This window comes from Nerophis ophidion, linkage group LG17, assembly GCF_033978795.1.
Source record: "Nerophis ophidion isolate RoL-2023_Sa linkage group LG17, RoL_Noph_v1.0, whole genome shotgun sequence".
Taxonomy (NCBI): Eukaryota; Metazoa; Chordata; class Actinopteri; order Syngnathiformes; family Syngnathidae; genus Nerophis; species Nerophis ophidion.
Window position 1 is genome coordinate 12,075,962 of NC_084627.1, and position 14,314 is coordinate 12,090,275.

Here is a 14,314-nt window from a genome sequence, read left to right on the forward strand (position 1 = left end):
AAATGTACTAATAAAATGCCTTAAAAAATGGTGTGATAATACAAGTATTCACTGTTACAAGCGGCCCTCTGGGGCCAAACATAACTGCAATGTGGCTCCGTGTATTCGCAAATTATTTTAACCTAAATATTGGCTAATAATGCAAAAATATATTATCAAATATTCAAACCATTTTTAAAAATAAAGTAAAGACTAATAATGATTTCAAAGCAAGTTATCCATCAAATTGTGCAATGTAAAAGTAGCAATAGATTTTATTGTAAAATTGTGAAATTTACAGCTTTTTTTAAATGAAAAAAACTGTACTTTTTTTACCGTAATAAACTGCGGTGCCGTTTTGGCATATACAGTAATACACTGAAAAACCTACAGTTGTTTACTTGCGGTAAAAAACAAAAACTGGCAGCTCCGTTTGCCAAAATTTTACTGAAAAATTGCAGTATTTTTAATTTTAATAAAAAAAATTTTTTTTTTTTATTTTACAGTAAAATTCTGGCAATTGAGCTGCCTTTTTTTAAACCATAAAAACAGCAGTACTGTTCTTCCATTTAATGTATTATACACTACATTTTGAGGTGAAATTGTTGCAACTTACCTTTTTTTTTTCATATTTTGTATTAAAAAATGTACTAATAAAATGCCTTACAAAAATGGTGTGATAATACAAGTATTCACTGTTAGAAGCGGCCCTCTGGGGCCAAACATAACTGCAATGTGGCTCCGTGTATTCGAAAATTATTTTAACCTAAATATTGGCTAATAATGCAAAAATATATTATCAAATATTCAAACCATTTTTAAAAATAAAGTAAAGACTAATAATGATTTCAAAGCAAGTTATCCGTCAAATTGTGCAATGTAAAAGTGGCAATAGATTTTATTGTAAAATTGTGAAATTTACAGCTTTTTTTTAATGAAAAAAACTGTACTTTTTTTACCGTAATAAACTGCGGTGCCGTTTTGGCATATACAGTAATACACTGAAAAACCTACAGTTGTTTACTTGCGGTAAAAAACAAAAACTGGCAGCTCCGTTTGCCAAAATTTTACTGAAAAATTGCAGTATTTTTAATTTTAATTAAAAAAAATTATTTTTTTTATTTTACAGTAAAATTCTGGCAATTGAGCTGCCTTTTTTTTAACCATAAAAACAGCAGTACTGTTCTTCCATTTAATGTATTATACACTAAATTTTGAGGTGAAATTGTTGCAACTTACCTTTTTTTTTCATATTTTGTTTTAAAAAATGTACTAATAAAATGCCTTAAAAAATGGTGTGATAATACAAGTATTCACTGTTACAAGCGGCCCTCTGGGGCCAAACATAACTGCAATGTGGCTCCGTGTATTCGCAAATTATTTTAACCTAAATATTGGCTAATAATGCAAAAATATATTATCAAATATTCAAACCATTTTTAAAAATAAAGTAAAGACTAATAATGATTTCAAAGCAAGTTATCCATCAAATTGTGCAATGTAAAAGTAGCAATAGATTTTATTGTAAAATTGTGAAATTTACAGCTTTTTTTAAATGAAAAAAACTGTACTTTTTTTACCGTAATAAACTGCGGTGCCGTTTTGGCATATACAGTAATACACTGAAAAACCTACAGTTGTTTACTTGCGGTAAAAAACAAAAACTGGCAGCTCCGTTTGCCAAAATTTTACTGAAAAATTGCAGTATTTTTAATTTTAATAAAAAAAATTTTTTTTTTTTATTTTACAGTAAAATTCTGGCAATTGAGCTGCCTTTTTTTAAACCATAAAAACAGCAGTACTGTTCTTCCATTTAATGTATTATACACTACATTTTGAGGTGAAATTGTTGCAACTTACCTTTTTTTTTTCATATTTTGTATTAAAAAATGTACTAATAAAATGCCTTACAAAAATGGTGTGATAATACAAGTATTCACTGTTAGAAGCGGCCCTCTGGGGCCAAACATAACTGCAATGTGGCTCCGTGTATTCGAAAATTATTTTAACCTAAATATTGGCTAATAATGCAAAAATATATTATCAAATATTCAAACCATTTTTAAAAATAAAGTAAAGACTAATAATGATTTCAAAGCAAGTTATCCGTCAAATTGTGCAATGTAAAAGTGGCAATAGATTTTATTGTAAAATTGTGAAATTTACAGCTTTTTTTAAATGAAAAAAACTGTACTTTTTTTACCGTAATAAACTGCGGTGCCGTTTTGGCATTTACAGTAATACACTGAAAAACCTACAGTTGTTTACTTGCGGTAAAAAACAAAATCTGGCAGCTCAGTTGCCAGAATTTTACTGTAAAATTTAAATTTTTTTGTTTACTGTAAATAAAAACTGCAATTTTATAGTAAAACTTTTTTTAACCATAAAAACAGCAGTAATGTTCTTCCATTTACAGCAATATACACTACCTTTTGAGGTGAAATTATTGCAATTTACCATGTTTTTTCACATTTTAAGTTTTAAAAAATGTACCAATAAAATGCATTAAAAAATGGTGTAATAATAGTATTCACTGTTAGAAGCGGCCCTCTGGGGCCAAACACAACTGCGATGTGGCCCTCAGTGAAAATCAATCAATCAATCAATGTTTACTTATATAGCCCTAAATCACTAGTGTCTCAAAGGGCTGCACAAACCACCACGACATCCTCGGTAGGCCCACATAAGGGCAAGGAAAACTCACACCCAGTGGGACATCGGTGACAATAATGACTATGAGAACCTTGGAGAGGAGGAAAGCAATGGATGTCGAGCGGGTCTAACATGATACTGTGAAAGTTCAATCCATAATAGTTCCATAATAGTTAATAGTTCCTCTTTGTAGGACTAAAGGATATAAAAGTACATCTGCACCGTAACACAACATAAACACACCAGAACAAATACCCAGAATCCCTTGCAGCACTAACTCTTCCGGGACGCTACAATATACACCCCCCGCTACAACTTTAACACTTTTACAAATATGTGCCCACATAAGGGCAAGGAAAACTCACACCCAGTGGGACATCGGTGACAATAATGACCCAGTGGGACGTCGGTGACAATGATGACTATGAGAACCTTGGAGAGGAGGAAAGCAATGGATGTCGAGCGGGTCTAACATGATACTGTGAAAGTTCAATCCATAATGGATCCAACACAGTCGCGAGAGTCCAGTCCAAAGCGGATCCAACACAGCAGCAAGAGTCCCGTTCACAGCGGAGCCAGCAGGAAACCATCCCAAGCGGAGGCGGATCAGCAGCGCAGAGATGTCCCCAGCCGATACACAGGCAAGCTTTGACACCTCTGAATGGGTGAGATCAATTGATACCTATTAGGCCTATTAACTGCACACATTTCTATTTAATTACAGTAGTTTAACAATAGCAATACATTATTTCAACTACTTCCTTATTATCTTCCTATTCTGCACTTCCAGAGATAACGCTACAAATTAATTGATGTCCAGCCATGGTCTCGTTGTTACTGAATTTGTCAATTGGTACTCGGAATCCTTTTTACAGCTCAACATATCTAAAACCGAGGACATGATTATTGATTTTAGAAGCCACACCAATGCCAAACCTCCCGCAGTCATCAAAGGTCAGCCTGTAGACTGCGTGGGACAGCTAAAAGTACCTCGGCTCGGTCATGGACTCAAAACTGACCTTCGAGATGAACCACAAAGGGACACCAACGTCTTCATTGCCTGAGGAAACTGTCACGTCTCCACATAGATAGAACCATGTTGTCACCCTTTTATGGGACATATATTGAACCCATTCTGTCCTTCTCCCTGGTGTCAAGGTTTGGTAGTTTGTCCTTGAGAAACCGGTCTGCACTAAATCAATTTGTACGCAGTGAATTCCAGCTCTTTCGCTCTGGTCAACAGTTAATAGTTCCTCTTTGTAGGACTAAAGGATATAAAAATACATCTACACCGTAACACAACATAAACACAATAGAACAAATACCCAGAATCCCTTGTAGCACTAACTCTTCTGGGACGCTACAATAGACACCCCCCCCCGATACGACTCTAACACTGTTACAAATATGTGCCACACTGTGAACCCACACCAAACAGGAATGACCAACACATTTCGGGAGAACATCCGCATCGTAACACAACAGAACAAATGCCCAGAACCCCTTGCAGTACTAACCTTTCCGGGACGCTACAATATACACCCTCCCCGCTACGACTTTAACACTGTTACAAATATGTGCCACACTGTGAACCCACACCAAACAAGAATGACCAACACATTTCGGGAGAACATCCGCATCGTAACACAACAGAACAAATGCCCAGAGCCCCTTGCAGTACTAACCTTTCCGGGACACTACAATACACACCCCGCCCACCTCCTTTTTACCTGCACACTGTCTCCCGCTGTTTCCAACATCTACAAAGCAATTAGCTACCGGCTGCCACCTACTGATATGGAAGAGTATTACACAGTTACTCTGCCGAGCTCTAGACAGCACCGACACTCAACAACAACACACAATTCAGTGTTGTTAGTGGTGGTGTCTCTCCAGGGGAAGGGGGCGCCGCCCAAGACAGGCGGACGGACGGGGAAGGGACAGTTAAATTTGGCCTGTCGCCACTATCTCGTTTCCATCTCACCACAGCCTGGGGAGGCAATAGACTACAGACTGTGGTGAAGTAGGCCAGCTTTGTCGCGTGAAGAAGCCTACCATTTTTGGCCATGTTTTCCGCTTCGTATGCTGAGTGACAATAAACGATATATATCTCGATATTTTTTTTCCATAAAGTAAAAACAAAACGGGCCTAGTTATCTGAGATACTAAGTGTCATTATTTTGACTTAGTAAATATCGACTTACTAAGACAAAATTATGACTAAGTCAAATTAATGACTTACTGTAAATGAGCGTTTGCAATAAGCGTTTGAAAAATAGTTCAAAGTGGGGCCACATGCTGACATATGCTCAACTCCAAGAAGAAGCTGAGCCGGAAGGCAAAGCTCTCAATCCATCCTCACCTATCGTCATGAGTTTTGGGTCATGACCGAAAGGACAAGATCACGGGTACAAGCGGCCCAAATGAGTTTCCTCCGCCGGGTGGCGGGGCTCCCATGTATCCCTAACTCTTCCGGGCTACGTTACACACCCCCGCTAGCACCAAACCCCCCCAACCCCAGCTCCCTGCGTGGTTGAGGTGGGCGGGGTTTGGTGCTCGCGGGGTGTATAACATACTCAGGAAGTGTCATGGATGCAAAGGAGTCTGGGTATTTGTTGTGTTACTGTGAGGATTTTTTTCCCGAAATGTGTTTGTCATTCTTCTTTTGTGTGGGTTCACAATGTGGCGCATATTAGTAGGAGTGATAAAGTTGCTTATATCACAACCGTCAGTGTACTCTGTGTCACCCAGTATGCCTTCCAGTCGTGTGCATGCATCTGCGGAAGCCTCTCACAACATGTTGCTAGACTTGCAAGCAGTTTGTACATGTTGTAGAAGGTGTTTAAGGCAATGGCTTCATAGCACGCCCTTATTCTTGTCATCTGGGTGACCACCAGCAGATATTGGTGAGAATAGTTGCGGCTCCCATTGTCTTCCTCATTTTGTGAAAAGGGTCGAAACGGCTCTTTGAGTGGTAAAGGTTGACGACCCCTGGCCTAGTCTATAAAATCCGCTACACCTCCCTGATACCGAAATACATGTCAAACTATTTCCTTAAAGGGGAACATTATCACAATTTCAAAAGGGTTAAAAACAATAAAAATCAGTTCCCAGTGGCTTGTTGTATTTTTTGAAGTTTTTTTCAAAATTTTACCGGTCTCGGAATATCCCTAAATAAAGCTTTAAAGTGCCTTATTTTCGACTCTCTGCGAAGACACTGGCCATTTCCCTGTGACGTCACACAGTGCTGCCAATCTAAACAAACAATGGGAATACCACAGCAAGATATAGCGACATTAGCTCGGATTCAAACTCGGATTTCAGCGACTTAAGCGATTCAACAGATTACGCATGTATTGAAACAGATGGTTGGAGTATGAAAATATTGAAGAAGAAACTCAAGCTATTGAGCGAATAGCTATAGACGCTATTCATAGCCATAGCATGGCCGAATAGCTGCGTTAGCATCGCCGGTAAAATATGCGGACCAAACGATCAGGACTTTCGCATCTTTTGACACTGGAGCAACTTAAATCCTTCGATTGGTAAGTGTTTGTTTCGCATTAAAAGTGGGTGGAAGGAAACGTAATATAGTTGCAAATGCATCTGCAGGTTATCCATACATCTCTGTGCCATGTCTGCTTTAGCACCGCCGGTAAATAGCATGTTAGCATCGATTAGCGTAGCATGTCAGCATCGATTAGCTGGCAGTCAACAAAACTCACCTTTGTGATTTTGTTGACTATCGTTGCAAATGCATTTGCAGGTTATCCATACATCTCTGTGCCATGTCTGTCTTAGCATCGCCGGTAAAATGTGGAGACACTCTGGCACATTCAATGGGGGTCTGGCGGCAGATTTCTTGCCAGTGGTGCAACTTGAATCCCTCCCTGTTAGTGTTGTTACACCCTCCGACAACACACCGTCGAGGCATGTCTCCAAGGTTCCTAAAAATAGTAAAAAAAAACTGAAAATAACAGAGCTGAGACCCGGTGTTTGTAATGTGTTGAAAATGAAAATGGTGGGTGTGTTACCTCGGCGACGTCACATTCTGACGTCATCGCCTCCAGCCCGATAAACAGAAAGGCGTTTAATTTGCCAAAATTCACCCATTTAGAGTTCGGAAATCGGTTAAAAAAATAGATGGTCTTTTTTCTGCACCATCAAGGTATATATTGACACTTACGTAGGTCTGCTGATAATGTTCCCCTTTAACGTAAATGACCGCCCTAACCACAACACCAGGGGGAGCTCCACAAACCACGTTAAACCCAGATTCCGATCAAACAAAGGTCCTAAATCATTCTCTTTCTATGCCACATCAATGTGGAATGCACTCCCAACAGGTGTAAAAGTAAGTGCATCTCTATCCTCCTTCAAACCCGCTCTAAAACAACACCTCCAGGCAACTTCAACACTTTACTAATACCCTCCTCCATTCACATCCCATCTCCCCGGATTATAAATAACCTATTGTAAATAATCAAATGTACTTCTAATGTATTTGCTTGCGCTTATGCTATCTGAACTCACTAAGTTCTCTGCTCACTGTACATATCCTACTAAGTAAGACCTACACCATGGGTAGGGAACCTATGGTTCTAGAGCCAAATGTGGCTCTTTTGATGACTGCATCTGGCTCTCGGATAAATCTGAGCTAACACTGCTTAACACAATAAGTAATGACTAATTCCAACTGTAATCAAAATGTTAGAAATAACGTTCAAAATATTAAACATGCTCATGCATTTGAATCCATCCATCCTTTTTTCTACCATTATTTTTTTAGGGCTTGCCCTCCTGGGAGTTCTTCAGACCACCAAGCACCAACATGAAAGCCTGTTTCAGGGTTACGATATTTTTTTATTTTTCAATAAGTCTCTCTCCAGTAATGCGGACGTTGTACCGATCTGTTGTGGTGAAAAAGGAGCTGAGCCGGAAGGCAAAGCTCTCAATTTACCGGTCGATCTACGTTCCCATCCTCACCTATGGTCATGAGCTTTGGGTCATGACCGAAAGGATAAGATCACGGGTACAAGCGGCCGAAATGAGTTTGGGTCTCTCCCTTAGAGATAGGGTGAGAAGCTCTGCCATCCGGGAGGAACTCAAAGTAAAGCCGCTGCTCCTCCACATCGAGAGGAGCCAGATGAGGTGGTTCGGGCATCTGGTCAGGATGTGTTTAGGGCACGTCCAACCGGTAGGAGGCCACGGGGAAGACCCAGGACACGTTGGGAAGACTATGTCTCCCGGCTGGCCTGGGAACACCTCGGGATCCCCCGGGAAGAGCTAGACAAAGTGGCTGGGGAAAGGGAAGTCTGGGCTTCCCTGCTTAGGCTGCTGCCCCCGCGACCTGACCTCGGATAAGCGGAAGAAGATGGATGGATGGATGGATGGATGGATGGACTAAGTCTCTCAGTTGCTTCCCAGCAATTGTCTTTTTCGCTTTCGTTCTCGCTCGCACTCTGGCTCCAGCTCCAACCCCGTCTCTCCTCCTGGCTGCTGCTTATAATAGAGCGACAGGTGATTAGATAACAAGGCCAAGGTGGGTTGTCTTCGCACCTGTCAATGATTTCGAGGCCGGTTATGGCACACCCTGCTTCGCTGCAGGCCCGCAGGCCACGCCCTTCCACAGTTAGGTTCAGAATATCAATGTTATTACAAAGAATAAGAGACCTATTATACTCTAGTAATGTTGGTCTTACTTAAAAATGCACGCGTTTAGTTGTGTTCAGTGTTGAAAAAAAATCTATATGGCTCTTAGGGAAATACATTTGAAAATATTCGGATTCTTGGCTCTCTCAGCCAAAAAGGTTCCCGACCCCTGACCAGAGGTGGGTAGTATCGCGCTACATTTACTCCGTTACATCTACTTGAGTAACTTTTGGGATAAATTGTACTTCTAAGAGTAGTTTTTATGCAACATACTTTTACTTGAGTATATTTATAGAGAAGAAACGCTACTTTTACTCCGCTCCATTTATCTACAATCAGGTCGCTACTCGCTACTTTTTTTTAATCGATCTGTTAATGCACGCTTTGTTTGTTTTGATTTTGTCAGACACGCATTCAAAGTAAGATCTACGCATGCCTGCGTTTCACCAATCAAATGCAGTCACTGGTGACGTTGGACCAATCAAACAGAGCCAGGCGGTCACGTGATCGTACCACGTAGAACACGACATGTTGAAGAACTTATTGAGGTGTTACCATTTAGTGGTCAATTGTACGGAATATGTACTGTACTGTGCAATCTACTAATAAAAGTTTCAATCAATCAAAAGAGTAAAGGAAAAAAGACCCTTTTTATTTCAACCGTACTTCCCGTCAAAAGCCTAAAGACTGATCGCACAGTTCCTGTCTTCACAATAAAAGTGCCGCTCCATCGCGCCTGCGCTAACAAAATAAGAGTCTCCAAAAGCCAGCGCAAACAAGCTAGCAAGCTACGGAGTTTGCCGCCAATGTATTTTTTGTAAAGTGTATAAAAACTAATATGGGAGCTGGACAAATAAGATGCCAAAAACCAACGACTTTAATGATGTATTAGACAGGAAGGAGGAACTTTTTTTCTCCTCCATTTGAAAACCGGGACGTTATCAGCACTATACTGTCTGATTCCAATCAATGCAAGTCATCAGAATCAGGTAATACACCAACTTATATTCTTGTCTTCATGAAAGATAGGAATCTATATGTTAAACATGCATGTATATTCATTAAAATACCTTTTAACATGTGAACAAAAACGGCAAAATAAATAAATATAAAGTATATACTGTATATATAAAGGTATGTGTGTGTATGTATGTATGTATATATATATATATATATATATATATATATATATATATATATATATATATATATATATGATATGTGTGTATGTATATATATGAGGTAGATCACCTCAACTTGGTCATTTATTAAGTAATTGATTAACGTTGAAAAACTTATTGGGGTGTTACCATTTAGTGGTCAATTGTACGGAATATGTACTGTACTGTGCAATCTACTAATAAAAGTATCAATCAATCAATGAATGCCTACTGAGCCTATGGTGCTGTTAAGTTATTGTGGCTCAATTTGCCTTATTTTTTATTTTAATGTATTATTATTTGATATATAATATTGTTTTAGTTGCTTAAGAGATATTCCTGGCTCTGAATTTGCTCGTTGCTATTTTTATGTTTTTGTGCATTATTTGTTGCTGGAATCATTAAACAAACAGGTTACTCATCAGTTACTCAGTACTTGAGTAGTTTTTTCACAACATACTTTTTACTTTTACTCAAGTAAATATTTGGGTGACTACTCCTTACTTTTACTTGAGTAATAAATATCTTAAGTAACAGTACTCTTACTTGAGTACAATTTCTGGTTACTCTACCCACCTCTGCCCCTGACCTACACTGTTTCAATGTCCATTTCTCTGCTGATGCAATTGTTGATGACTGAAGTTCTGATATCAACCAAAGCTCCTCATCCCACCCCCCAGATTGTAAATAATGTAAATAATTCAATGTACATACTATGATGATTAACTTGTGTGATGACTGTATTATGAATGTGAGTGTTGTCTGTCTGTGTTGGCCCTGCGATGAGGTGGCGACTTGTCCAGGGTGTACCCTGCCTTCCGCCCGATTGTAGCTGAGATAGGCGCCAGCGCCCCCCGCGACCCCAAAAGGGAATAAGCGGTAGAAAAAAGGATGGATGTATTATGCTGATAGTATATATTTGTACCATGAATTGATTAACGTGGACCCCGACTTAAACAAGTTGAAAAACTTATTGGGGTGTTACCATTTAGTGGTCAGTTGTACGGAATATGTACTGAACTCTGCAATTTACTAATAAAAGTATGAAACAAAAACCTGTAGTAGGACAGCAGGCCGTTGCTGAGGACGAACCACCGGCGCTGGTAGCCCTTCAGGTAGTTGGTCCATTTAAAGAGCCAGCCTTTGTGGGTGTCCGGACACGGCAGGTGCATCCCCGGGAGAGTCGGCGAGGGCAGACGCCTCACTAACTCGTCCATGTCCGGGCTGCGGGGCGAGATAACCGCCGCTTTACTCGCTCCGGAGGACCACAGCTGCGCGGCTAAGCTAAGCGGATGCTAACCGCTGGACCCGGACCTATCTCCCCCGGGAGGGAGTATACCTCCGCCCTGATGTCGGCAAGGACGAAACAATTAAATATAACATTTAAATAAAACGGAACCGTGTTTTCCTTTCGACTTTTTTAGACGAGGCATTTTGATAATGAAGCTGGTGGCGTTTGGCGGGTTTTTACTGATGAGTCACGACTTTTAATTAAAAAGCATAAACCAAAAAATATAGGAATTAAGTTGGAAATTGAGAATTGTTTTGGCAATGATAAAATAATATCCTCAAATTCAGTTTACACCGCGCCTTGTTGTGTACTTTTAACTTTTTTAGTTAAAAAAAAAAAAAGAAAAAAAAAAGCGTTGAATTTAATTGTCATTGAAATGTTCAGAGGTTTGTTTTTGCGACAGTTGAGTCGGAATACGACACAGGCGCGGTCAATGGGAAATTACAATATTCCATCCATTTCTTACCGCTTGTCCCTTTTGGGGTCAATATTATGCATGCGAAAACCTCAAAGTATCATGCATTTTCTATGGGAAAAAAAAAAGAAAAGTAAATTTACCTTTGCAACCTCATTATAAACTATTTGCTGAGTTTTATATTCATAAATTTCACTTTTTCAATACCCGACCTGTTTTTTGTACCTTTAAAAAAAGAATTAGAACTCTACTTTAAAATAATTTCTACTTTTAACAACCAAAAAGCCGTGAAAGGTATGATGCTGTGTTCCAAACTTGGATTATTTACGGAACTTGTGTGAGCCTATGGTTTTACATTTTGTTACACACACACACACGCAATATATATATACACATACACATATATAAATATATATATACATATATATATATATACACATATATGTATATATATATATATATATATATATATATGTGTGTGTGTGTGTGTGTATACATACACATTTATATATATGTGTGTGTGTATATATATATATATGTATATACACACACATATATATACACACATACATATATACATACATATATATATATACACATGTGCATATATATACACACATATATATAAATATATACACACATATATATATATATACACACAAATACATATATATGTTAATGTATATATATACATATGAATGTACACAAATATGTATACATATACACATATATATATGTGTATATATATTGCACACATATATATATTACGTATGTATGTATATATATGTGTTTGTGTATATATACACATATATATATACATACATATGTATATATATATATATATATATACATATATATATATATATATATACATATATATATATATATATATATACATATATATATATATATATATATATATATATATGTATATATATATATATAGCTGAGATAGGCGCCAGCGCCCCCCGTGACCCCAAAAGGGAATAAGCGGTAGGAAATGGATGGATGGATAGCATATATATACACACATACATATATACATATATATATATACACACAAATACATATATATGTTAATGTGTATATATATACATATGAATGTATACAAATATGTATACATATACACATATATATATGTGTATATATATTGCACACATATATATATTACGTATGTATGTATATATATGTGTTTGTGTATATATACACATATATATATACATACATATGTATATATATATATATACATATATATATATATACATATATATATATATATATATATATATACATATATATATATATATATATATATATATATATATATATATATATATGTATATATATATATATATAGCTGAGATAGGCGCCAGCGCCCCCCGTGACCCCAAAAGGGAATAAGCGGTAGGAAATGGATGGATGGATAGCATATATATACACACATACATATATATATATATATATATATACACACAAATACATATATATGTTAATGTGTATATATATACATATGAATGTATACAAATATGTATACATATACACATATATATACATACATATATGTGTATATATAATGCACATGTATATATATATATATATATATACTACGTATGTATGCATATATGTTTGTATATATATATATATACATACATATGTATATATATATGTGTTTGTATATATATATATATATATAGCTGAGATAGGCGCCAGCGCCCCCTGCGACCCCAAAAGGGAATAAGCGGTAGAAAAGGGATGCATGAATGTATATATACATACTAATCTGGATTTTTCTTTTGAGGTTATCTCTCATACAATGGACATGCACCTACCGTGAAAATTTCAGCCCCCTCCATGATTTCTAAGTGGGAGAACTTGCAAAATGGCAGGGTGGTCAAATACCTATTTCTTGACTGTGTATATATATATATATATATATATACATACACACACACTCATTATTATATATATCTATCCATTTTTCTACCGCTTATTCCCTTTGGGGTCGCGGGGCCCGCGCTGGTGCCTATCTCAGTTACAATCGGGCGGAAGGCGGTGTACACCCTGGACAAGTCGCTCCTCATCGCAGACATTATACATATATATATGTATATATATATAATTTTTTCCTGAGGGAACTCTCCTGAAGGAATTAATAAAGTACCATATATATATATAAAATTTGTTTCCATTTTAGTTACTTTATTGAGTCTACAACCCCCTGGCGCTTTTTGTACTGTTTCTGTTGTTTTATTATTTTTTCTTGATTGTATATAAATGTTGCATATTATAAAGGCTTATAAAATAAAATAAAAATCATGCATTTTCCAAAACATTACGTTTCAACGATTAATCAACACATACATGTATTGTAAATGATTGTATTAAATACACTTTAATGTTAACGATGAAGTTAAATTTCAGATGTAAAAAAGTCAAGAGCCCCCAATAAAACAAAACGCATGCTTGCGAAAGCTTTATTCAACACATCAAAAATGGTCAAATATTGGACTCTACTACAGAGTTGTTTTTCTTTTAAATAAATAGCACAATGAATAATACATACAATAAGCACATTTGGCTGCAGAGTAGAGGAACAGGGTCACATTTAAATAATTAATTATTAATAATAATAATAAGCAAATAGCAGAACAATTTTTGAATTTTGGCATCATCACAATCATAAATAAGGTGTCCCTTACAATACAATCATTTATGAAAAGTGCTTCTTTGCTGTTTGTCGGACAATTTATGAAATAAATAAGTATGGCACCATGACAGAATGCTTTGCTCACTTGCATTGTGCTGCTAAGAAGTTGTTTCCGCAGCACAATGCAAGTTTGTAACCCACCCGTGTGTGCCTTCAACTGCAGTTTGAAACCCACCGATGTGCGCCCACAGGTTTGCTGGATGGAGAAGTAAGGCGGTCAGCACAGCAGAAAGGATTTTTTTCTTCTTCTATTTTCGTAACGGTCAAAAAACACTTTGCTACGAGAGCGACCTCTCATCGTCTTGAGGCTTCACAGTGAGAATTGTCCCCAGTATGCAGCATCCTTCCAAGTCAAAAGGCCCGCCGTTTGTCCGCATTCGACGCTTCAGAGGAGGCCGTCTTGCTCGAAAACAGAGGGCAAAAGGGAGAAGTCGAAGGGCAGGAACTTGACGCCTGTG

At 37.4% G+C, this 14,314-nt stretch overlaps 1 protein-coding gene across 1 annotated transcript in view; it reads right to left on the minus strand.

Annotated features, from left to right (window-relative positions):
* Positions 1-10,906, minus strand: part of osbp2a (oxysterol binding protein 2a) — a 59,905-nt gene extending 48,999 nt beyond the window's left edge. Inside the window, exon 1 of the mRNA XM_061876298.1 lies at positions 10,500-10,906. Coding sequence (XP_061732282.1) covers positions 10,500-10,660 — 161 coding nt within the window. The 5' untranslated portion in view covers positions 10,661-10,906. The remainder of the gene's footprint in view (positions 1-10,499) is intronic.
* Between the last annotated feature and the right edge of the window lie 3,408 nt (positions 10,907-14,314).